Source organism: Diadema antillarum, unplaced genomic scaffold (genome assembly GCF_040938485.1).
Source record: "Diadema antillarum isolate AM-2024a unplaced genomic scaffold, OU_Dant_1.0 scf00000128, whole genome shotgun sequence".
Taxonomy (NCBI): domain Eukaryota; kingdom Metazoa; phylum Echinodermata; class Echinoidea; order Diadematoida; family Diadematidae; genus Diadema; species Diadema antillarum.
The window spans coordinates 7068094-7093322 of NW_027271017.1; the positions used below are offsets into that span (position 1 = coordinate 7068094).

At 39.4% G+C, this 25229-nt stretch overlaps 1 protein-coding gene across 1 annotated transcript; it reads right to left on the reverse strand.

The window, feature by feature from the left end:
• Positions 1-1099: 1099 nt before the first annotated feature.
• On the reverse strand, positions 1100-24971 carry LOC139720446 (suppressor of fused homolog). Its single transcript, XM_071631804.1, has 11 exons — positions 24719-24971; positions 24259-24496; positions 19820-19954; positions 12577-12716; positions 10159-10301; positions 9131-9216; positions 8492-8688; positions 7909-8167; positions 6392-6530; positions 4888-4956; positions 1100-3384 (listed from the first exon to the last, which is right to left on the reverse strand). The coding sequence occupies exons 2-11, from the start codon at positions 24402-24404 to the stop codon at positions 3313-3315; spliced, it is 1386 nt and encodes a 461-aa protein (XP_071487905.1). The 5' UTR covers positions 24405-24496; positions 24719-24971; the 3' UTR covers positions 1100-3312.
• Between the last annotated feature and the right edge of the window lie 258 nt (positions 24972-25229).

Sequence of the window (25229 nt, forward strand, 5' to 3'; positions counted from 1 at the left end):
GTGAGTAACCTGATATACCACAGTACAGAGACTCCAACCCAAAGCACCTTCTGATCTGGAGATTCTCCCGCCTGAAACCCCTAGCAAACGGGAGACTCCAAATTGATGTGTGCGAAGCACGAAGTTTCTAGGGTTCTAGATGCGCTCTTGTACTATCTAAGGCTTATTTTTTCAACACACGATAGTAATAAAGTAAGAAATCCTTTCCAACGGGAGACAGAGAGCCAGGGCGGGAGAAATTAAATCTCAAACGGGAGAACGGGAGATTTTGCAAAAATGGGTTTTCGGCGGGAGATCTCCCGTCGAAAACGGGAGAGTTGGAGTCTCTGACAGTACCTGGTAATTGTCATGGTTTTTACGTCCTCATCATAATGTGGCTGCTCTTTAGCTCATGGTCAACAGTGACCACAATATCCAATTTCAGTATAATCTGCCATCGTACCCAGTTACTTCTTTTTCTGCAAGAGTTTTCTAAATCTTACACAATGGCCTGCTTTTAAGGACAACAAAGTTTTCAATTAGTATGAAAAGGAAATAAATGTAGGACATATGGGTACCTGTTGGCAAAAAACAAACAAACAAACTACAACACTAGAAAAGCGCTCGGAGAGCACAGACCTCCGCCAAGCCAGCAACTCATTTCCATCCATACATGCATGCAATTTCCCAATAAAGAAGCCTTTTGTTTACATCATCTACAGCTGTGTGGCGCCTGGCCCAAGCAGAATATGCGCTTTAGTGCGCGCATGAAAACCTCCATTACCTGCAGCTTGAACTCCCAAGTTCATTGACCTTTATGCCAAAAGATTTTAAAAATCCTTTAAAAATCCATAGACTTTCCCACATCACTACCAAAATTTAATCATCTGTTTCTTGTGTCATTATCAACTTTTCCTGCAAGTTTCATTCAAATCCGTTCACAACTTTTTGAGTTATTTTGCAAACAGACAAACCAATGCGATGATCACTTAACCTCCTTCCTTGGCGGAGGTAAAAATGATTAGCCATGTGCCGAAACCTCTAGCATATACACATGTACGGGAGAAACATATGTGACATTTACTACACACATCACCTGTTCATAAAGACCATTCTTTTCTGATCTCCCTACAGTAGCCACTATACACTGGTTTGACTGTAGGTGGTATGACAAGTTATGCATCATAGCAGATCTATGTTAAATAACATATTGGCAGTGATAATAAATGAACAGAAGTATCAATATTTCATCTCAAATAACTAAAATCACTTTCTTCAAACATTTCTCTTCTTATGCATCCAAATAAGACCACATGCATTAAACAAATTCCAGCTTTAAAGAGGAGAAGGTGACCAATAATGAAATTGAATAAACAAAGAGGCTGGTACTTTAATCTTTCATTACAACAAACATATCTGTTGATATTCAAAATAGAGAAACATGGTTCAGCCCTCTCTATTTCATTTCTCAGTTAAATTCTGTGGTTTTAGTCTAATGATTTTATCTGTCATTGTTTGTATTTCATAGGGTAGAGTGATCCCTTTGATGTTCATATGTAATTCTTCATTTCAGTTGCAGAATTATTAAAAAGCCTCTGATCTGCCGAATCTGCAATGGATCCTCACAACTGGTAACACATTTTGGAAGACTTTTACTGTTTCTGTCTCAAATTGGCAAATTTTTGTGATTTGTCCTGATTTTGTGCAGATTTTAGAATTCAATCAGTCCCATCTACCAGTAATCTTGATCCTACATAGGATACATTGTAAAATTCAGAGCTGTCGATTAAAAGAGGACAATATGATAATTTCTGCAGATAAAAATTACCCCAGAACTTGTAATACGGCAACGGCATCATCGGAATAAAACTTTTCTTTTCATTACAGCTTGCCTCAAAGTGATCATATTCAACCCACTTGCCAATGCAAAGGGAATAAAAAAAACCATACAAAATGACGAGAGGATATATATATAAACGAATTTGTATCTCAGTGGGTACCCACTCATTACTTTAGAAGACAGGTACACATCGAGGGAGCAGACACCCAGTTCTATAGCAAGATTAGAGTCTAAGATTTCAAAGGGTTGTGTCTCTTGTCTGCAAATCCCCACACAAGGCTGGTGAAGTAATATGATTACCCATCAGATTTACACTGAAGGGTGAGTGCCACTTGTCCTTTGCTTAGTCAAATCTCTTCACAAGACGTGTCGACAAGCAAATGATTACAAACAATACAAAAGTGATTGACTCTTTAGGTTACTTGTAAGAACAACATTTGTGCTTGAAAATGCCATATTGGCAATCCACTGCTTTAAAGTCCTATGGTGGACTTACGCCTGCCCTGCATGACAGGCTCAGTACCTTGTCCTGACCAGCACAAATCTTCACATTCCATATCTGATTCTCTCTTGTAGATTTGGTTCTCAATACTTCACTTAATTCTTCTTATATCTGATTCCCTCTTTTACTTTTTGGTTCTTAGTATTTTAGCTCACATATTGCATGATTCAGGCAGCTCTTACTTTCAGTCTTCTAACAAATAGATGAATACAGTATATGTTGAAGGGCTCCCTCTTCAGGTCTCATGCAGATATTCTCTTATCTCAGACAATGTAGTACCCTTGCAGCAGTAGTTACCTAAATCTCATGGCAAAGAGGGCAGAGCAAGAGAGCGTTTTATCGCCATATCAGGCAGAATTCAAATACTGCACCCCCAAGTCCCCTCCATCTTGGTGAATACTTAATGATTTTGTAAAAGTGCATACAAACAAAGCTGCAGCTTACAAACAAAGAGATCATCTTCTACAACTGGTGACAGAAGCCACGACACGGAACAGAAGCAACAAAGACAGGCATGGCAGTGCATCATCCTCAGGACCAGATCCACTGTAGTAATTTTTACATCTCTTTCGCTGCTTTTCTGCAGTTTGTTATTCAGCCATGCAAAAGCATACATGGAGCAGGACCTCAGCTTTTGCCCTTTACATCCGACCGACTGCTGATGTCATTGCTTTTATATATTATCACTTTCGAAAGTCTATAATCTCTTATCATCAATAAGTGCTACCGCAACTTACAAAGCACATTCAAGTCCGCATGCTTCATTAGACAACCACAGAGTTATCAAAAAGGCACTACGACATCAATTCTGAAATCTAAGTACAATGATTGTGACAGGAATACAAGAAGTTCATTTCAGTCTAATACTTATTACATGCCAGAATGACGGAAAGAGAAGAAGATGGAGTAGAAGATGAAGGGTAAAGAGAGAAACAAGGAGCTCCATCCACTGGGCAGAGAGATGCCATCCTGAATGGGACACACCCAAATCTCACGTCTCATCTGGAGTGATGATCAGCTGCAGCTTCTTCTCACTCCAGTCCATCACCTTGGGTAAGTCCAGCTGCAACCGAGAGAGCCAGTCGATAGATATGATTATAAAATGGTTATGGATCCTAATCAAATGATTGGATGAGAGCAATCACGTGAGCAGTCTTTAATTTTACCCAACATGCCCAGCAGGCATTAGTCTCTACCACTGACTGCCATCTAATGCCTGCTACTAATGACCCCTCAGAGAAACGAGTGTATATGACTGTGACTTGCTGTGTAATCTCATTTAGTGACATCACAGTTGCATACTTTAGCAATGCGCACTCAGTCAGTTAAAGGGCATGCACTCAGTCACCTATTTTAATTACCATGAACAAATTTTCGTGTTCAGTGCCATTAGCAGTGTGTTTGGAGCACTTCTTCGTACATCTTGGGTTTTTCAAATGTAAATTCTATACATAACTGACTGGTATTTACCCATAAAATAAGGTAAGTGAAAAATAGGTCACAAAACCATTTTATAATACATATAATGCACAGGTTTAAGTTTGCGAAGTTAGTGGAGATGCAGCGCACTCTCGAGTATTCACAATGTTGTGCAACATGCACTCGGCTGCTCTTGTGCATGTTACACCATTGTAAATACCCTCAAGTATGCTGCATTTCCACTAGTGCCCTCTCACCTGTGCACTATTTGTATATTAGGACTACTATGAGGTGTGGGAACATTTGGTATAGTCCAACCTCAGTTATCAGGCAATGTTGGGACTGGGGGACAACCCGTTAGGTAGTATTGTTGGATTAGCAAGACATGGTCAAGCACAATACTTTTATGCAAGTTGTTTTGGGTATAAATCAGGCATTCTTAATTCACTTTTCATTATGCTAACTGAAATGATGTTTGCAAGTTTCATTATTCAAATAATGTGGAAATAACATGGCATAAGAGTGGAAATACAGCATCCTCTTAGTCCGTTACCTTTTAGCAACAGTACTTTGGTTGGTATAGACATACACACTGCACATCATATCGTAGTGATTGACACATATGTCCTGATTTCATTGTATTGGCAAGAGAATTGTTACGTTGTACTTTAAGTGAAGTTTCACACTGATTAATTGCTAAGAGATTCATATACCAGTCCATGTATGGATAATAGAGAGATCCCGTACAGTGATGACCAGTAACCCAGGTCAAGACTGTGTATTATCCCCCAACGCTGGACAGACCTAGCATGAAAACCATCTTTTACAACTGACTAGATACTCAAAAGCACTCCTTGTTTCTACTTTGAGGTTGTTGCTACAATGAATCTAATTTGCCATTGAGTGGAAAAGCAAAGAGAATCATTCAACTGCTCTAATATCTCTGTCCTAATCATTGTCACAATGAATATGATGACAAATTACATTCACTCTGTAAAATTTGAATGGGTTGATGCTTGACTAGATAAGGTGTGGGCTGAACATTTAGAGATTTCAAACTTCTCAGATATCTTTGAAATTCCTTACTTCATATAGGTTAAGAGCACACCTTTCTCACTTCAAGGGCAAACTTGTTGAAAATACTCACACTCTCTCTTGATGGGAGGCATTCAAGGTCGTTGGACATTTCATCTGCAAAATCCGCTGAGATGAGGAGCTATAATATAAATACAAAAGAAATGTTTATTTAATATCATTTCAGCTTACGTACGCAGCGAGTCCAACTCACAAAGAGATGTTAAAAAATGTTGATATTCCAATAGTGGTCAAAAGAAAATGCTAACATATGGCAGGGGCGGATCCAGGAATGCTGTAAAGGGAAGGCGCCTTCACAAAATTAAAGGGGGGCGCACCCCCCCCCCATTTTTTTCCTTTTAAATTCTTTTGTTTTAACAAAAAATAAAGAGGGCGATGCGCCCCCCTCTGGATCTGCCACTGTATGGCATGAAATCAGAACGCCTTACATGTTTTTTAGCTTTGTGACAAACAAAACGAGAGATAAACAGACACTAATCCTCTACACAGGTCACATGTACCATTGTTGGTATATTTTGACATATACACCCTAAACATATGCTGTGTGTTTGTTATATGTCCATGCAATCACAAATGTTTGTCGATCAGAACGTCTCAGCTGACAGTTATCTGATTACAAACATAATAGGGGGGAGGTATTACAACTTGACTATAACTATTTGCCTTCTCCCAACCATTTGATTAACATCCATGGCTCTCCTGGATACTGTTCACTGAGGTAATCTTCCTGAGTTACACAGGTGTCATAATCTTCTTTACTTTGCAGGCTTGGTATAGAGCCACGATTCACTGTCACCACATTGTCAGGAAACTGTGTAAAATTATTAATAATCAATAAATGATAAATTAAGTGTCAAGACCGACTTGAAAGTCAGTCCTAACAAGTTCATGAACTTGCACCAAAATTCAAGAAGACATTCTCTTTAGTTTATCATCTGTTTGGAGTAAAACAGTGAACAGCAAAGCTTTACAAATATTGTTGCATGTAAATGACTTTGCAGTCTTATCTCGTTCAATCCGTTATTTTTCATGAATATTCATCATCTTAATAATTTCACTGATTTTCTAGTTTAAGTGATGGTAATCATTGTCTAGAGTGGTTGGTTAGGGGGTGAATGTTTGTTAAGGTCCAGGAGTATTTGTTTTTAATCAATGTTGCATAAACCATGCTGTTGAACAGTATCATCACACAGATGACTGAAGGATGGATAAAGAATGGTACACAAGATTAAGAAAATAAATAAAAAAATCCACTCCATGTTTACCGGCTACAAATCAAATTTGGAGAGAAGAGTCAAACGGAAAAATTACAAGAAAAATGGTTAGAGAAGCAATGACCAATATCAATGTGAAATATAATCATATGAAACTTTACTATTCCACAACTTCCTTGTGTTACTTTAAATTTGCTAATTTTTTCACTCTTTCATTCGTTTGATTTCACATTATGAAGTTGACATGGCGATGAATCTAAGTTCTTGTGAATGCTAATGTGTTACAAATCAATAAGTGTGAAAGCTGCATGACAAGGCTGTGCAGAGAATGACATGTCTTACCTGGAGCCAGGGACCCCTGGCCACAAAGGGATGGTTCTCCTCCACGAAGGAGCCCTCTACGCTGGGGGACACCAGCGTGATTGCACAGTCGTTGGCCACGTTCTTGAAGGTGAAGTGGCGGCCATGTTTGATGCGGCCCCTGTATGTGTAAAAGGCACACAACCAGAAAAATAGAAATGAGGAAGTAACAAAAAAGAACCAGCATATGTGAAGCATACACAGTTAAATAACCCCACGCTGTCCATAAGATAATGATTATCATGCCTCGACACCTCAGAACGTTCACTCCTGCACATACAACATCTCTCTTCATTGCAGTTGTTACCCTGAGACCTAGGTCGCTTTTGAGCACTTTCAAGAGAACCAAACCGTACCGAACTGAACCGTACTGAGCCAGATTGGGAGTTTTGAGTACCCTGTGGAGAAAGCAAACCTCGTGAGTTGTGTTTGGACTTGAGTCGGAGGAGTGGCAAGTTTTATAGCAATAGGGTCACGCACCTGCCGCACCTGTGCTACATACACGTGTCCTGAACAAAGAGAATCAACTCTTTGCGTTATGATGTAGTGCGTGCTACATGCATTCTTCTCATGCCAACTTCTGGTACGGTGTGTACACTTTAGGACCACTTTGTGTACTAGCACTCTGAAGCACCGTACAGTATGGAATGCTTTTGGAGCACAATGGAAATAGGTCCGCTTTTGGCACAGTACGATACATTACGGTACACTTTAAGAGTGCTTGAGATCTCCTCTGGCAAAGGATATGGTATGGTATGGCACTCCTCAGTATAGCACTACAAAGCACCCACAGGGTGCATTTGAGTGCTCTCCTAAAGTAAACTGTACCAAACCGTACCCATGCCAGAGGAGCGCTCGAACACTACTAAAGTGTGCCATAACGAACTGAACCAAGCCAAAAGTGGACCACTTCCTGATGTGCTCCAAAAGAGTACCAAAAGCGCACCAAAAGTTTGCATGTGAGAATGCATGTATTATGCACATACGGTATAATGCAAAGACTTCATTCTCTTTGTTCGGGACAACTGTAAGTAGTTAAAGCGCGCCAGGTGAATGACCCTTTTGCTACAAAATGTGTGACCCCCTCTAAAAATAACTCATGAGGTACACTTTCAAAACAGACCGTTCAAACGCTCCAAATCTGGCACAGTTCGGTATGGTATGCTTTGGTTCAGTTTGCTTTGGTTTGCCTTAGAGCGCTCGAATGCACCCCTAGATTACAATAGTTATACATGCATGCTTCCTGGATTGAAAAAAAAAAAAAATCCATACTACAAAGCATCAATGATCATAGCCATGGAAGAGACTGACTCACTCAAAGTTTGTTGGAGACAATCACAAACACACCACATGCATAGACATACATACAAAAAGATGATATATCGACATGACACTATGCAATACATCAAGATAATGATGGTCATTGAATGGCTACTGAAGGGTCACTGAAGGGTCACTAAAGGATCACTGAATAGTCACTCAAAGGTCAGCACACAAACCTGAGAGCCAGGGCAAGCAGTGTGGCAGCTTCCAGGTTCAGTCTCATGCTGACCCCTTCCAGGTAGCGCGAGTTGCCGAGCTCAAAGATAGAGCTGCGGGTGTCAGCGTCGCTCTCCAGTGAGGGCTTCCGGTTCAGACCGCGCCCCTCTGCCTCCTCCTTGCCCTCCCCTTCCTCCCCGGGACGACCCGAGATGGGCGGTAGGACCGGTCTGTCATTGGACAGGCCTCGGGTGAGAGCCTGGCGGATCTGCTCGGTTTCTACAAGATGAAGTAGAGATGGAAATGATGACTTCTTAGAAGTCTCCTCCTCAGTGAAGCATGTTGAATATCAAAGATATCACACAGCATATATGATATATGCATTACAAAATGAATGCTGAAATAACTTCTTGCTCTGTTCAATGTGCTTTACAATCTACAATTATTGTGGAAGAAGACAGAAAATATCAAATACCATCCATATCTATTTTTAGAAATTGCAAGCTTCTGGAAAGATATGAAGTTTAAGAGCAATAACCTGTTGAGGATGAGTCTTGAGTATACTCCATTCGATACACCATTCATGCCTGTAATGAGACTAACCTAGCTGTGATATCCTTGGGGTGTCCCCCTCATTAGTCCAGTCCCCGACCGGCTCCCAAGAGCACCTAGCGCTGACACCGCTGAGATTGGAGCCCTCCGTCTCGATGCCGTGCTCGACTTCATCCATGAGATGGGGGTTGACCTCGAAGATGGTCTCGCCCCGCCTCATGTCTGTCACCAGCCACTCCCCTCCAGCTCTGTCAATCAACAAAGGGGGCGGGGCAAAAACTGAACATGGCGACCTCACAATAACATGGAAATCAAGCAATTTCATATCATAGTACAAACTGAGTATATGTGGCTCATTTGTGGATGTAAAGAAAGCAGCACAATGAACCAGTTGAATACTGTAAATATATGCCATATATCTAGCAAGTCTAATTTTTTCATAATACAGACATCCCGACAATTTCGCAAGTGGTTATATTTGTGATCGTGGAGTACAAAAATGAACAGAGAAATATGCCCCTGCACGTCGCATTCATGTCAAGATCAGAGTAAATGATTTTGGGTGTTGTTAAATTCGCGAATAGCACTGGACTCCCAAAATTCATGACAATAAAACCTTGAGATATGTATGGCGTATACAGTATTGAATATAGAATATTGTCTACAGCATGGAATTTACACTACACTCACACTTCCATAGACTTGAGGAGTTCCAGCATGCCTGGACCATTCCACCTCTGAGATGCCTGGAGTTCTTCTGTACACACTCCAACAATCTGTACGAGATAGATATTTAAAGACAAAAATCTGTGAGAGATAGATATTCAAAGACAACAATCTGTGAGAGATAGATATTCAAAGGCAACAATCTGTGAGAGATAGATATTCAAAGACAACAATCTGTGAGAGATAGATATTCAAAGACAACAATCTGTGAGAGATATTCAAAGACAACTATCTGTGAGGGATAGATATTCAAAGACAACAATCTGTGAGATACGGATATTCAAAGACAACAATCTGTGAGAGATATTCAAAGACAACAATCTGTGAGAGATATTCAAAGACAACAATCTGTGAGAGATAGATATTCAACGACAACAATCTGTGAGAGGTAAGATATTCAAAGACAAAAATAATCAACAGATATTGCTGCATCTAAAGCTAACACAAGAAAGCAGTCATATCCCTCACATTTTGGTGTTGTTTTATACATACCCCACATAGTCATAGTGTGCATGGCATCTTCAATGCACATAGCAACATGTGGGTAGATAAGATTCAGCAACAGTTTAAACCATGCTACCTTACTGTTGGACAGTAACAAGAAATCATGTTTATCAATCTTTAATACACAACAAGAACAAAGTACTATTTAAATGCATTTTGTAGCTTCAAATCAATGTGAAAGGAAGACATCTTAGAATTTCATGCCACTGTTTTGATCAAAGCAGAAATCACACATTGTGACATGTATTCACAGAGGATTGGCCTTTCATTTCTACACCTGGCCCATACTTTTAACTTTCCTTTCAAAAATGCACCAGACAGTTTGAAGCTTTCTCAATGCTTTGTAATGTTTAGTAAATTCTGTTTTAACCAACTCATGAAGGCAAGCATTCTTTTACTTGACATGATGAAGACCCCTGAGACTGCTTCCTGTTTTTGTTTTGCTTGCTTTCTTTACAGCTGACGGGTATGACATCATGCCTGACTACCTGTATGAAATTGACGATGCCATGGGGCGTGTTGATTGCCATGAGCTGCCGGTCGTCTGCCATCAGCATGTGCTGTATGCGAGACTCGCTGTTGTCCAGGGGACTGTGCCAAGACACGTGGTCTCCATTACAAAGAGTGTTTCCTGCAGGGAGCAGAATTAGAGCAGACATGCCATCAACAAGTACCATTTATAAATGCTTGATTCTTATTGATTGAAAGCATGTAAAGTCTGAGGTGCACTCATTGCCATTCATGTGACATCCCACTAGATTCAGTCGAGAAAAGTCCTTTCTCCATTACAAACAATAGCAGACTATGCATTTGGTAGAATTCTGCCACAGATAATAGTAATGCCCTGGCAAAAACATTTAGCACTCACTACTACAGTTCTAAGGTCTTTTATGCCATGAGTGCATGGGTTATCCTTAGGTTGTGACAGCATGAATATCTAAAATCCCTGAAAAATAAACATAAAATGAAAAACAAAAAACAAAACAAAACAAAACAGGATAATATTCAAGGTAGCCATACCAGGGGCAACCTGTTAATCTGGACCCTGTTGCATACAAAGATGCAATCAAACATACATCAGAACATCAAACTCAAAATCAAAATCAAAGTGAGACTGTATTAGCTAATCAGAATTGAGCATTCAAAGACATTCATATGTTTAATTTTCTGATTTATGGATATTAAGTTTTATCTCAACCTTTATGCAACAGAGCCCTGGTAGTACAAAACATGTGGCACACACAAACACTTGTTTTAAGACTACATTGCAAATTCATCACTTCTATCAATGTATCACAGGGAATATGCCTTTGAATCAAAATTAAAGTTCTAGCAAAACATTTCAAATTTCTTCTCAACAAAAACAGAAATATTTGATTTATTCATAGAATCAGCCCTCTAAAGCATCTTTTTTTAAATATCTAATCTGCCCCCCTCAACCTGTTGAAGACAAGTCCCGAGAATGCTTGGGCAGGTGTCTATGGGAAATGCGTGTTATAGCAAAATCAGTCCGTCCTCAATGGGTTAAAAAATAAAATACATAATATAAAGTAGATAGAGAGGCAGATACAGTGGATTAATAGGTACATACAATGGAGCTAGTGAGGGGGAAGTGAAAAAGAGGAGGATAAAGAAAAGAGAGATCAACAGATAGATAAACAGAAAGCAATTTAGTGAGGGAGAGAGAAAAAAGTGGGGGGAGGGGCGGGAAGAGAACACCATTGTGGAGAAAGAAGAGAATGCCCTGTCTTTGGTCTGCTTTGATAATACAGTCTGAATAGATCTCTCTATATAGCCTCCACTGAGGCATACAGGTGGACCAATGGGATCCTTGTCAACTTTTGTCACTGATTGGTTGATAGCCTCTTGAGATGATAGCCACCTTGGTAACTGATTCTTTCCTCATTGACAAGAGTATAACGACAAGACCGCTACTCTTGCTTCCTCCCTCATACACGCACCACAGTGATTGCATGGGAGTACATATTGTACATGAATGTAACACCACATGCTGCCGCAACACATGATATTAGGTACTTATACGAACATGGGCATCTTACAGAATCACAAACAGTGTCTCTAAATGGTTTCATTGACATGGCCGATTTATATTCCAATATCCACAGCATTCCCTGGGCAAGAAGACTTCCTTTCCAATACAAATAATGCACTGTATTCCTAAATATACACAGCAGTTTTAATACCTGGACCCCATTTCATACAAAGTTGCTACGAAAGCAACTGTTGCTGAAATGGCAGGTGTCATGGTAACAGCAAGAACCCTGCTTCCTGATTGGTTGTTGCTACAAGAAGTTGTTATTCGAGCAAGAGGTGATATCCTAACATCTTTCATAAAATTAGATCCTGGCGTGAGCAAAGACAGGACTACTTGTAATACTGTCCCCCCAACCCCATCATTTTATTTTTGATGTCACCAAACTGTTTATCAACCCTCATAGTGTTTAATACCCTCATTGAGGGATCCACTATTTCTGATCAACCATTCCATTGTGATGGACATTTTGCCAGTGTTAACCGTAAGTCAGTCATGTTGCGAACTCTTGTATGCATCTTGTATGCACTAGATTCAAACTCAGCTGCAATATCAAGTTTATAAAAGTAGGCAATGATGCCACTTGGATTTGTATGTGAAAATCTGAGTACTCCATGAAATGAAATGGAATATTATCATAATTATGTGTGACACTATTATCACATCAGTCTTAACAACCAAAACAACATATTTTGTAGCTAGAAAAGCTGGATGAGAAATAAAGTCAAGTATGTATGGCATATAACAACTAATCTGTAAGAAAATCCAAATCTATGGCAAAAACATTAAAATGTGCTTCCTACTGACTTCAGTGGCATTCGCAAATATTGTCTGATGTGAATGACTGCCTCACCTGACTGGAAGACATATCTGGCTAGTCCCTGCATAAGCTCTGCTGGCCAGGTAGGGGGCGCCGTCTCAGTCGGTTCTTTCTTCAGTCGGAAGGTCAGCTCGAAACCGAAGCCACTTGGGCCATTGGGTCCTGATGGAATCCTATAAAGAAACAGATAAGCAGAACTTACGAATGTGTGTCACCTATCAATTCTCTTCTTCTCTCTTTCTTCCTCCACTTCTTCCTCATCCTCCTCATCTTCTGTGCAGAACTTCTTTTGAGTATACTTGTTCAATTCAAAGTATAATACCTTTTCATGTTCAAGCTGGCTTTGCCATACGTAAACAGAAAGATCAAAGGTTTAAGTTTTCTTGAAGCATGCTTGGGTTTTCATACACTGTGTAGTGATGGGGACAACTGCTTTCTTCCTGGAAAGTTCTCATTATGTCTCTCATAGTCCTGGATGGTTCCAGAGTAACCAGCTTGAATACTTCATTGTCCAAGCAGAAGCATGGAGCATGATTCACAAACTTGAGAAACTTTTACACAAGACATACGCATGGGAACACTGCCAACACATTACCAGAACATTATAAAGGGCGAGAGAGAGAAAAAATGGCAGACACGCTCTGTCACCCCGAAAGATTGTGGGATTCATCCTTGACAAGGATGGCGTACCATGGGGACCAAAATATTTCTGGCAACATGCTCACCTGGTTTTGTCCCACCATAAGCCGCCAAAGGTGCACGCAACCTTTACAGAATGGGGGACAATGTGGGACATGGCTGTAGCATTTAATCATCTGGAAAATCAACAATGGGGAGGTTGGGAGTAACGCTACATGCGTATCCACTCCTCTCTCGTAACAGGAAATCATTTTCTCTTTCAAGTCAACAAGAGTGTTTACTTATTCTCTCTCATCTTTCACCCCCACTTGCTTCTTATTGTCATTCGACCCTTTGATGTACAGATAATGCGCATTGTTGCTCTGTCACATGGAAGTACGGATGGAAGAAGTGCTAAAGAAATTGCTCCGCTTCGCTCGGAATCCCTGCACACGCTCAAAACATTTCATCTCGAGATCACACTAAAGAAAAGCACTCATGTGCCATGTCTAAGCAATCACAATCAAGAAATTAATGAGACTTCATTGAGTGATGAGCCACATATTTTGGCTAATCGTGAAATTATAAGGTCTATTACACTACATTACCACATAATTCTCATTCTTCATCACTTTTTCCCAGGCTCTCACAAAGACACCAGCTACCAAACATCACAGACGCATGATTTACAGTTGCCCTGATAGGAGGGCGAAAAACTTGATGAGTATTTTCTTCTTCTTTTTGCAGAAAGACTAATGAGGCAGAACAATGCCAGAAGCTTACAGGATGTTTGCTTCTATATGCCATGTTTGCATACCCGTGGGAACTTACTTTAACGGCATGTGACTTGGCGCGACTGCATTCCCAAAATAAAGGCCAGTTTAACTAAATGTTCTCAAATTGCTTTTGTTATCTTCTCCCAAAGGGTCTGTTTCTCAGGGATGATATACATTTGAACAGTATTTGAAGTCAAGTCTGCATGCATTTCAATAGCTGTTGCTATGTTTAGGTAGTCAACAGACAAAATTTTTGGTTGCCAAGGGTGCAACCTTTTTGTTAAAAAGGACATGTACAGACTTCACTTCACGTATCTACCTCTCCAGCCACTCCTCTGGACAATCTCTGATCAACTCAGCCTCAAACGAACTCGGCTGATGAATTAGCAATGTTCAATTTGCAGTTAGTGCAGTTGTTCAAATGACCTAAAATCTTAAATTGTCAAAACAGAACAACTGCAAAACTAAATATATATCACTCATATTAATATGTAAACCAACTTGCTTTTATATTTAATAACAAGCTCCCTTGGATGTTCAGAATGTTCTTTCACTGCAACATAAAGAAACTATATGTGTTGCATGTGACATACAATTGTTGCAACATCGCTCATAACGATTATGTGTCTCTTCATGTTGTTTTTCTCATATGACTTCTGTCTACTCATGTGAAGAATGTAACTTTGAAAATTGTGTTGGTGCATTTGTATGAAATCTTTGATTACATTGTATCACACATTTTGGGCATCCATGCAAATCTTACTGAAGCTTGAATGACAGAAATCTCAGATTTTGTTGCTGTTGTTGTTGTTTTACTTGGGGGGGGGGGGGAGGGGAGAACAGACTAAGCTAAATTAAAGCCAGTAAACATCATTTTGTGAGACTGGTTTTAAAATCCCAATGTCTGTGGCAGGGATTTAGCTTTCAACAAAGGAAGAGATTACAAAATGTTTGTTTGAATCCTAGATACATGTACATGACATGTCCAGTTCAACCTCACTTATCTGGCCATCATTTTTCTAGATCTCTCTTTTATCAGGACATGGACTTGTCAACAAACAAACAAATACATTGTGTATTCAAGCACTTTTCATGCAAAATCTTACTGGGACCAAACACAAAGTAATAATCTCATTGCAAATACTAGGCAATAAGAAAAAATGCCAATTGATATGATAGGATGTACCTGCTGTCATGCTGATTACTCCTCTGATTGTCTTATCAGGTACCCAGAGAAATGGGAGAAAAACCTTCAAGGTTTGATAGCTTTGCTTGTCAGCAAATTTACAGAAAATAAGACAATAAAGAAGGGATATCTTCGCTCATATTTGATTTTATGTCCACATCATGTGAATCACAAAGCATGCAAATATCATGCACATAGTCATGGGAATGATAGATTGACGATGGGTTCCAAACCCTTACCTGCTAGAAAGGTAAGCATTGGAACATGTACCATATGAATTAAAATGCTCATCCAGCCATATCACTTTAATCCAGATGACTGGTAAAAATTAACTGTTTCTAGACTATACACTTGTACTTCAACACCCGGTGCTTTGGATCCTTTTTCTGAGTAATAATCTGAACAATTATGGTTACATAAAATTTCTTTGTTGAAACCTTGTCATTACTGGTGGCAACCTGTTTATAGCATCAATCAAAGATGGAGGTTGGTCCCAGAGAGATTAATCGGGCAACATTCATGAGTCACAAAAGGCAGCTGAATGCAACCGCGGTGAGAATACCTCCTGTGCTGAAGCACAAATAAACATGTTTATCATTAGTTGGAGTTAAGGAACAGAAATCCACATTATATTCATATTTTTTCAAAATTGTTTTGCAATGAGAGATCCACATTCCTGAAGAATCCCTCCACCCCCACTTGTAACAAAGGCAAAGGTATGTGCACACTGTGTACACATAGAAAATGACAATAGTCTCTGTTAATCTATATTGATATGTCAACCTTCTTTTATAGCCAAGGCTAGATTTGAAATATAGTCCTAGATTGATTGGTGATAGGCACCTGTCAAATAGAAAGAATAGACACGACCAACTTTACCAAACAAATGGACCACTGATGGTATCAAAGTGAGAACAGCAGTCCATGTTTGCAACAAAGCCGTGGTGAAATAATCAATGGTGATTGCATTGCATTTAAACATGTTTGTCGATAATAAGTTGGGAAAGAACTTTTCTCACATTGAGACTGAAAAACAAGAATCCCCGGAATAATAACATCGCCATAAAAATAGTCACCCCCTGCCTGGGCTTCCAGAGAAAAGCTTGGTATGTGGTGTTACAATAAAAGATCCATATCATAATTAGATCTTGTTTACCATGACTGCAAATATGAATTCATGAAATGACAAGAGAGGCTGAACAACCCTATTTTGAATCCACCCTACCTTTTTAACAACACCCTTTAAAGTGTAGAAGAGACTGAAAAACAGGCTTTACAGATTCTGTACAATAATTAAGGGGCCCTCTCATGCAAATATTTTTAATAATACCATGATCCTTTGGCTGGAAATATCCTCGTCTGACTTCCTTGTTGCTGTGTAAATCAATTTCCCATGCTCTCTTTGCCGCAAGGGAACAGATTTATGAAGGAAAACTCATACCATCAAAATTTTCATTTTTAAAGGACTTTGCAGAAAAGGCAAAATGGCTCAGGTACATACATTGCAAGCACTTACTGCAGAAAGACTACCACACTTACACTGAGCAAAATAATGGTACCTACATCTGGAATTCTAACTCTCAGCCATACAAAGATCGTATACAACTGTGTACTGATCAAGATCTTGGTATTGCTGTCATTCATGTGACATACAGTTTTTCAGAAAATGTGACTTCATTACCTTGTATGTTTTTTCCCTAAAATTGATAGATTCAAACTGTTGAATTGAGATACTGTACAATAGTGTACCATGCCAAACCCTAGATCCCCACCCCCCATACCACACACTTTGATTTGGCCAAGATTTCACAATAAAGTGACTTTAGATAGGTATACCCGTTGAAAACTAGTCATGAGTATACTCGGGCAGGTGTCTCTGGGAAATGTGTGTTATAGCAAATCAGTTTGTCCTATTAAAACAGGTTAAGGAATCTGACCAAAGTCAGAAAGTTCCATTGCAGATATTGACTTTTAGAATTCAGCCCAGAGTAGTTTAGTACAAAATTATTGCTGACCTGGGGCCCGTTTCATAAAACTTGTCATCAATCAGTGACAAGTTGTCATAGATGTGACAAGCTACTGAAATCCTTGCATCTGATTAGCTGAGAGCAAATTTGTCATAGAAATGTCGCAATTGTTACTGATGACAAGTTTTATGAAACGGGCCCCTGGACTCTTATGATATCTCGGCGTTCAAGGGCTATCAAAACATTATGCACTAACTCTTAAAGGGTGTTTTCTTTAAGTTAAGATTTTATCAAATTGATTGAAACATGCATCCCGAGTCAGACAACACAAGTCAGTTCAAAATAAACATCTTGTATATGGGTTGGCACGACATGTATGCTACATGTATCATGTATTTAATTGAATGGCTAAAAGATGGAGTCTATTGCTCAGTCCGTGGTTGAGTCTGGGCACTTACAAATGTAGCTCGAGCCTGTAGTTTACCTTGCAATCTGTCACGATCATTTATATGCAATATGTTATCACATTGCCATGGGTGATGATAGTCACATCATATCAATCTTATCAAAGGACTCTGGAGACTGTACATGTAGTGTTACCAGACATGTGAAATTAAAATCCCCTTTCATGTGCAAATGTCAAGTCAACATCCTTTTTTGACATGTGTCATCTATCATACTACTGCAATGGCCGATAAAAGCATCTTGGGAATACAGTCTACACGTACCTCTAGTGCATGGAAGTGAAAAGTGTCATATTATCATTGAAAACTCCAAACAGTTTTAGTTTCGAGAGGAAAACTGACTCTAGATGGTTTGGTATAAGCTCACAGTGTGTCATTCCACAGTCAACTGGCATTGGGATATCTCACTTCTTTCATATTAACTAGGTGGTTGAGCAAACGACTGCTTCAACCTATAGCTAAGAAAATACTTCATTATTCATCAAATAAACACTGAAATAGTGACTCCCAAAGCCAGAGCTCATAATTTACAACATAAATCATATAATGCCCTCAAAGGGCTTTGATAGAAGTAGCAAAAGAACTGTCTATTCAGAACCAAAGAGTGTCTCAATGCGAACTTTTTCAGCAAAGAAACGTTCACAAAAGCTGCATGCAAACGGATGCTGATTAATGACTGCTGCTTCTGCCCTGTCATTTCAAGCAAGAGAGCAATTCTATTTATGATATCAAATTGGAAATCTGCCCTTTTGAAATAAGTTCTCTTCATGACTTATGATTAAAAAAAATACAGACAAATGGTATCAAGCTATTTTAATCGGCTCACCCAAGGTCTTCGTCTTTAGAGTTTGACATCATAGTATACTTTTTGTGATGTGACACTGTGATGGGTAGCAATGAGTCGGTTTTAAAAATGAAAGCATGTGGTTTTTTTTTCTTTGTGAGATTGGTTGAGATGGCAAACATGCGACCATGAAAATGTCTTTGTTTCTGGATATGTGCTGCATTCTGTGTGCTGGCAATTATTGAACCCCATCCCCCCCCCCCTTCCTTGATAGTGACAAAGAAAGAACATGACCCAGAACCATTCCATAGTCTGCTGCCATATATCATCAAAATGCTCTGCAAACAGAAAATGCAGAGACAGTTGACAAAAGCCTTGCCCCATGACAACTGAAGTCTTTGACCAGCTAATTTTAGCAGGGTTGTATTCTTAGTGACTCACACATGGGGGACAAAAGTTTGTATCACATAATACGATGTCAACCCAGATTCCCAGCAATACCATGCTTTACACCATCGGTTAAAAAAAAAATGTGTCTGCTACCTACATTGAAAACCAATGCTTAGTCAGTTACTACTGCACAGAGCATAAAATTCAGAGTTCAGCCTCATTTCCTGATCCTTGATAATCACAAGATTTTACACCTGACCCACACTTTTATAAATAACTGCCCTGTCTTTCAGGATTACTTCTCTGATCCTGCTGTCATAACCTGGAACAGTTCAATGATTACAGCACACTGAAAATCTTTAGTGCTGAAAATGAAACTACGGTGTACTGATCGTCTTCATTTGGAAGATCATCTTCATTGTCATACGGTGAACCTAAAGCTTTCCTGTTATTGCAATGTTAAGCAAGCAGCAGAGTCTTCATGCAGAGCTCTCTGCTTCAGCAAAACATGTTGTCTTTGCAGTTTGAATCTGATAATTTGATATCAACACTCTGTTTATGTAGGACATTGTATGTGTCAGCATGTCCTGCAGAAGAGAGACCAGTAATGCATTCATTTCGTCTCAGTCTCGACAAAAATATCTTGGCTATCTTCTGTTCCAAGTGGGGTGATGACAGATAAGACTCAATACTTGCACCGTATGCACAAGCAGACAATATATCATACAATGTTTTCTACAGAACCCATGATGCCACACACATGCACACACACACGCGCGCACACACACACACACACACACACACACACACACACACACACACACACACACAGACAAACAGACACATACACACGAGACACTGATACATGTATGTCAGTAGACAGACATGTCAACTGTGTGGGAACATGATATACATCTGGCGTGACATTTCCAGCCATAGTAATTGTTTCTGCATTCTCCAATTTCCAAACACGCCTGAGAGCATTTCCTCCCCCCCCCCCCCCACTGTCTCCTGTCCCTGTTTTTCTCCCATTCTTAATCAATAGGTGATGCCGCTGTGTGCCAACCAAGACACCATCATTGTCCACTTACTCATGAACTCGGCCATCTCCGAACAGGTCAGACAGTCCGAAGCTGATGTAATGCCAGTGTGGAGGAATGCCATGTCCAGGTTCACCGGGGTTGCTGTACATACTGATGAAGTCCAATGGGTCAGGGCCATGTAACCTTCCAAAATGAGGTATGAAGAAAAATTGAATAAACAATCAAAGATACATCAAAGAAAAAGAAATAGGAATCATTACCAGAGGAATGAGCCAAGCACAGAGTTAAACTAGAAAGGCCAGACAATCAAGTATTTATCTATTTAAGATACCTACCTGGTATGCAGTGTGCACATTTTCATTTTACAAACACATGTACAAATGTACATGTAAATAGCATTCTAGCACCACAGTTTTCAAGAACAGAGAATTGATATTGGCATGCTGATAAAGGCAGCTTGATGCTAAATCAACTAAAACCAAACAGAAACCCAACACAATTAGCTGTACAGGAATCTACCAAGAAAAGTGAGTGTAAGCTACTGTATCTGTAGCTCAGATAAATCAAATAGAATTTATCACAATAATAATGCACCATCTCTAAGAAAAGAAAAAAAGAAAAGGGAAAGGAGAAAGGAAATAAAAGAAAGAAAAGAAAAGAAAGGAAAAGAATGCTGCATAGTAGAGGAACTGGTAAGTCTAAAGAGAATCCCATTCACAAATTTATGTCAAGTTGACATCACAAAAAAAAAAAAAAATGTAGTTGTGATACGTAGCTTTGATCTTAAATTTGGCATAGTTGGTGTATTTTTTAATAATGCAAAATCATTTCACAGTCGATTATGATCTAAACATATTTGATTCTGTCCATCCAGTTCTAATTGCAAATTAAACATTGTGTAGTACTGTTGTACACTTTAAAATTGTATTCATTTAAAGCAGACACTGAGCTGTGCATATTAAATTTCATGGCTCTCTTAATTCTCACTGCTGTTTTGTCAACAAAATACACCTTAGAAATTAAATACATATTGAGCCACATTTAAGGCAGAAAAAAAAATGCATCACGGTTTGATATTCAGCACTTACAGGTATCTAATGACAACACTATATGTCTTCCATAAACCATGAATTCACTGATTGTACATTGTATGTGCTAGATAGGCAAGACTGCTACATGGTTGATTACATATTACATGGGCCAATAGCCAAAGAATCATTGTTCCTTTAGATGAAAAGCAAATCTGAACATCTAACAAGCATCTCTGAGCATTCTGAAAGGGATTCATGCCATATTGCCACACCCCTGACACATGTACACGTACATTGTATGCACCTGGGAATTAAAGCTGATCTTTAGTCAAGTTTCCCTCACTGATTCCTTCGAGTACACCAAAACCTTTTATCGTCAAAACTACAGGCAAAAGGACTTTTTTTTTCTGTAAAGCTTGATAGGTTTATATTTCTCTTGTCATATTTCAGTATAAAGACACAATAACACATGCAAAGGAAGTGCAATTGAGTGGCACTCCACTGTGTGTGGTAAAGACTGAATAGTGGATTAACAAACTATAACTTTAGGGGGGGGGGGAAGAAAGGGAATGGGAGAGGTAAAGTGGGAATCAGTTCTGGGTTCCTAGCCAAGCTGTGTAAATGTAGGCCTATTCTGAATCACATTGCATGACCAACTGTCATAATGCACCAACTGTGGCATTGATGATTGATTGAACAACTAGATATTCATCTACGAATGACAGTTGACCAGCTTCAAAGGAGAGTATTCAACCTATACAGTATATGTATTCGGCTGATGTTACCTTGCATGATATGAATCATCACAAGAATTCCAAACACCTTGATATTCATGTGACCTTCTAACTTTATATTACATACACTGTACTGATATCATGTAAAAGAATTAAAAAAAAAATGTATCAAGAATGACTACTAGGCTACAGCTACAAGACTATTTCACAGTCAAATATGAATCATCACAGAATCTTCTTTAACAGGAATAAATCTCTGATGTCAAGCTCTGTTGTTGTTACATTTGGTATTTTTTAGGCCACGTAAAAAAAAGAAGAAAAAAAAAGGACATTGTAGTTGCTTGTCTGGATTTATGGAGTGAGGTGATATGGGAGGTCTGTGTGTGTGTGTGTGTGTGGGGGGGGGGGGGGTGTTGCCCCCCTCCAACATTTTTGGCTGTCAAAAGAAAAAAAAACATTAAAAAAAAAATCACAACATCCATGAATTTCCAAAGGTTCCATCCTTAGATTCTTCTCATCTAAGCGGGGGTGGGGGATACTTTTGACCTTGACCCACCACCCTCACAATACATTCTCCGGCCCCTGATATTATTATTCTGATCTGAAGCCGCTGCATACATGTGTCATTGCAAGTTGGCGATATTCACTGGCATAGTTTAGCACCACCTCGTATAATCATTTTCAGGCATGCACAAACTAACCCTAAACATTTCATAACCTAAAATACTTGCATCTGAGTCTCCACAGTCAAGTTAAAGTTGAATATTTGTCATTACTTTTGACACTTGTACAAATTTTGGAATGACTTTACTGCTGTGTACACTGTATGTATCATACCTGTACTGACGGCTTCGACTTTGCAGACTCAGATGCAAGTGTGTTTGGCTTCGAAATATTTGGGGTGAGTTTACACATGATTGAAAATCATTAATGAGGCGGTGCGAAACCACACTATAGCGGGCACAAGTAAATGTCCTTTCAAACCAAGCTAGGCTCATGAATGAATAATATGCATACAATCAATGAACGTGAGTGTGTGGAGACAACTTGTCAATTTACGACATACTGAGTACATGCTGATGTTCTCAATAGCATGCAACGTCTCAGACCCACAGAAGTACCTAAGGCTGCGTTCACATAGAAGTATTCGGTATTCGGTATTCGGTATTCGCTATTCGGGCACCGAGTACACCATCACCCGCACCGTCAACTCACCATCCCATGCAGTGAGGATTTCTTCCTCCTACATCCCAGCAAATCTTATTAACAATTTCTAAACTGCATCAGAATGTCAGTCGACATGCTTATTTTTGCTAAAGGGCAAATCCAGACCAAAAGTGTCATTATTTCATAAACGAGAGACGGTATACGCTGCAAGAAAATCGAACAAGCTCGATTCCCACTTTGCTATACTTTTCGCAGCTATTCGGTACTTTCGAATAGTGCCCTCCTATGTGAAACGGTGTGAGGAAATCCTATCGTTCGATTCAAGCTATTCGCGTGCCCTCGAAAAACGAGCCCGAATACCCGAATAGTATACTTCTATGTGAACGCAGCCTTATGCCGATACAGTTGCTGGTTTTGTAGATCATGATCACAACTGGTAGGTGAATTTCTGATATTGTTTTCAGCTGTCGTATGAGACCACTGAACACAATCCCCCCCAAGAGAAAAACCATGTAAACAATCCTGTCTATAGCGACCACCTGTCTACAATGGCCACTTTTTTGGTCTCCCTTGGGGTGGCCCCTATAGACAGGTTTGACTGTAGTAAAAAAAAAAATGATGCGACACCAAAATTGGATGTGCGCGGGAACAAGAAACTACTTTCTTTTTATCTGGTTGGTATCAAAATGAAAGCAGCCAGGAAGCCATAAAACAAAAAAGAAAATAAGCAAAACAAACAAACAAACAAGAAACAAACTCTATGAGTCTCTTAGCTAATAAACTAGCTATCAAGGGACCAATGTAGGCCAACATGTATTTTCCGGTCTACACCTTTCACAATCACATTGTACATCAATGCACTATCTGTATGCAAACAATACCAAACTCATAATTCTGGCATCTTGAACTTTAAACCATATACATTGTAGGCCTACATACTTTAAAAGCAGAAATGTGGCAGTCAGGAAATTCTCTTACATTTTTCAGCACACACTTTTTTTTTTCTTTTTATGGAGTCTATATTTACACTATTTTATGTTTTGATTCCTCTGAAGTAAATAAATGAGAAATTCATCTCACCTGGCCAGGCACAAACAACTGCTTAACACTGACAGCAGCACAATACCACAAACATTAATGTAGGGACCTACGATGTGAAGAGTCGTATCAAATTCCAATAACCTGCATAGCTAGATTATTGGGGGGGGGGGGGGGGGGTGGGAATGAATCATGGGGATATTTGTGATGTGTTTAACTATAGAAGTTACATCTACAGATCTATATACTACTCATGTATGTAAGAGGGGGAAAAAAAAGAAATAAAAACATGCAGAACGCTATGTTCTAAAACTTTCTCATTTCTGAAAAATGCTGATTTTTTTAGTACCAGAGGTTCTAGACTTCTAATGTTAAAGAAAATTCACAAAAATGTGGGGGAGGGAGAGATAAAGCCAGATTCTAAATAAAAATGTTGCAAATGTCAATGTTAAGATTTACAAGGTTTATTTAACAAAGCAATAACAAGAAAAAAAAATCGCATCTCAGATAGCCTTACCAGTACTTCACGACAGCTGTGACTTGTAAAGGGTTGGGCTGGTCTGGATACAGGCGACGACATGCTGCGTACACAGCTTCCAAACCCGCCGGTAGCACTGGGCCCGATGTTTGTCCAATTTCCGCCCCTTGCCTCTGCTGCTCCATAATTGATTGAACAACTTGTGCGGATTCCCTATCAATAATGTCCGATAAGAATGAACCCACTATACTTGAAACTTTGTACTCCGTCAAGTATCCTAGAGGAGAGAGGATAAGGGAGAATATTAGTGCCTCAAACGGTGCTCAAAAGCTGTGGGAACAGCCAACAGTTTACGAACGATCCACAGGCAATCCTCGCTCGGTAGTTATGTGCAGTGCTTAGCGTAAAAACACAGGCCGAACCTTGCGAATGCATACATGTACAACGCGGTGTGACTGCGCTCGCACCACCACCTCCCACACACACTGCACTCACCTACCCAAGTGTCTCGATCCCTTGCTGCGCTGGTGGTCTCGATCTTGTCGGCAGAGCGACGGGTACTGGGCGATGTCCTGTCTTCCACACTTTACCGTGTATTATTCTTCCCCTTTGCTTGGTTAAAAATGTTGGAGAATGTTTTTCCAGTTCACATGAAATGATACTGGCAATGTAAACTTTCAATGAATGTAGACGAAACTGTTAGGAAAAAGAATGGAACAACATTAACGTGAAAATACGACCGAAAACATCATACGCCGTGCGCAGTGCACCTCCAGACCAACAACATTGCATTTTTACGGTGTGTTTTGCTGATAGGTAATAGAAACAGATTTTATATCAAATTTCCAATAAAAATAAACAAATATTATAAAGTTTACAACAAAAAATATTATAACTTTGAAAATAGTTTTTGTGTTGAGTAAAATTATCTTAATTATGTTTTAGCAAAAAGCTCCAACAAAATAAAGATCAAACTAAAAATATCACACTTTGATATTAAGTGACTACCT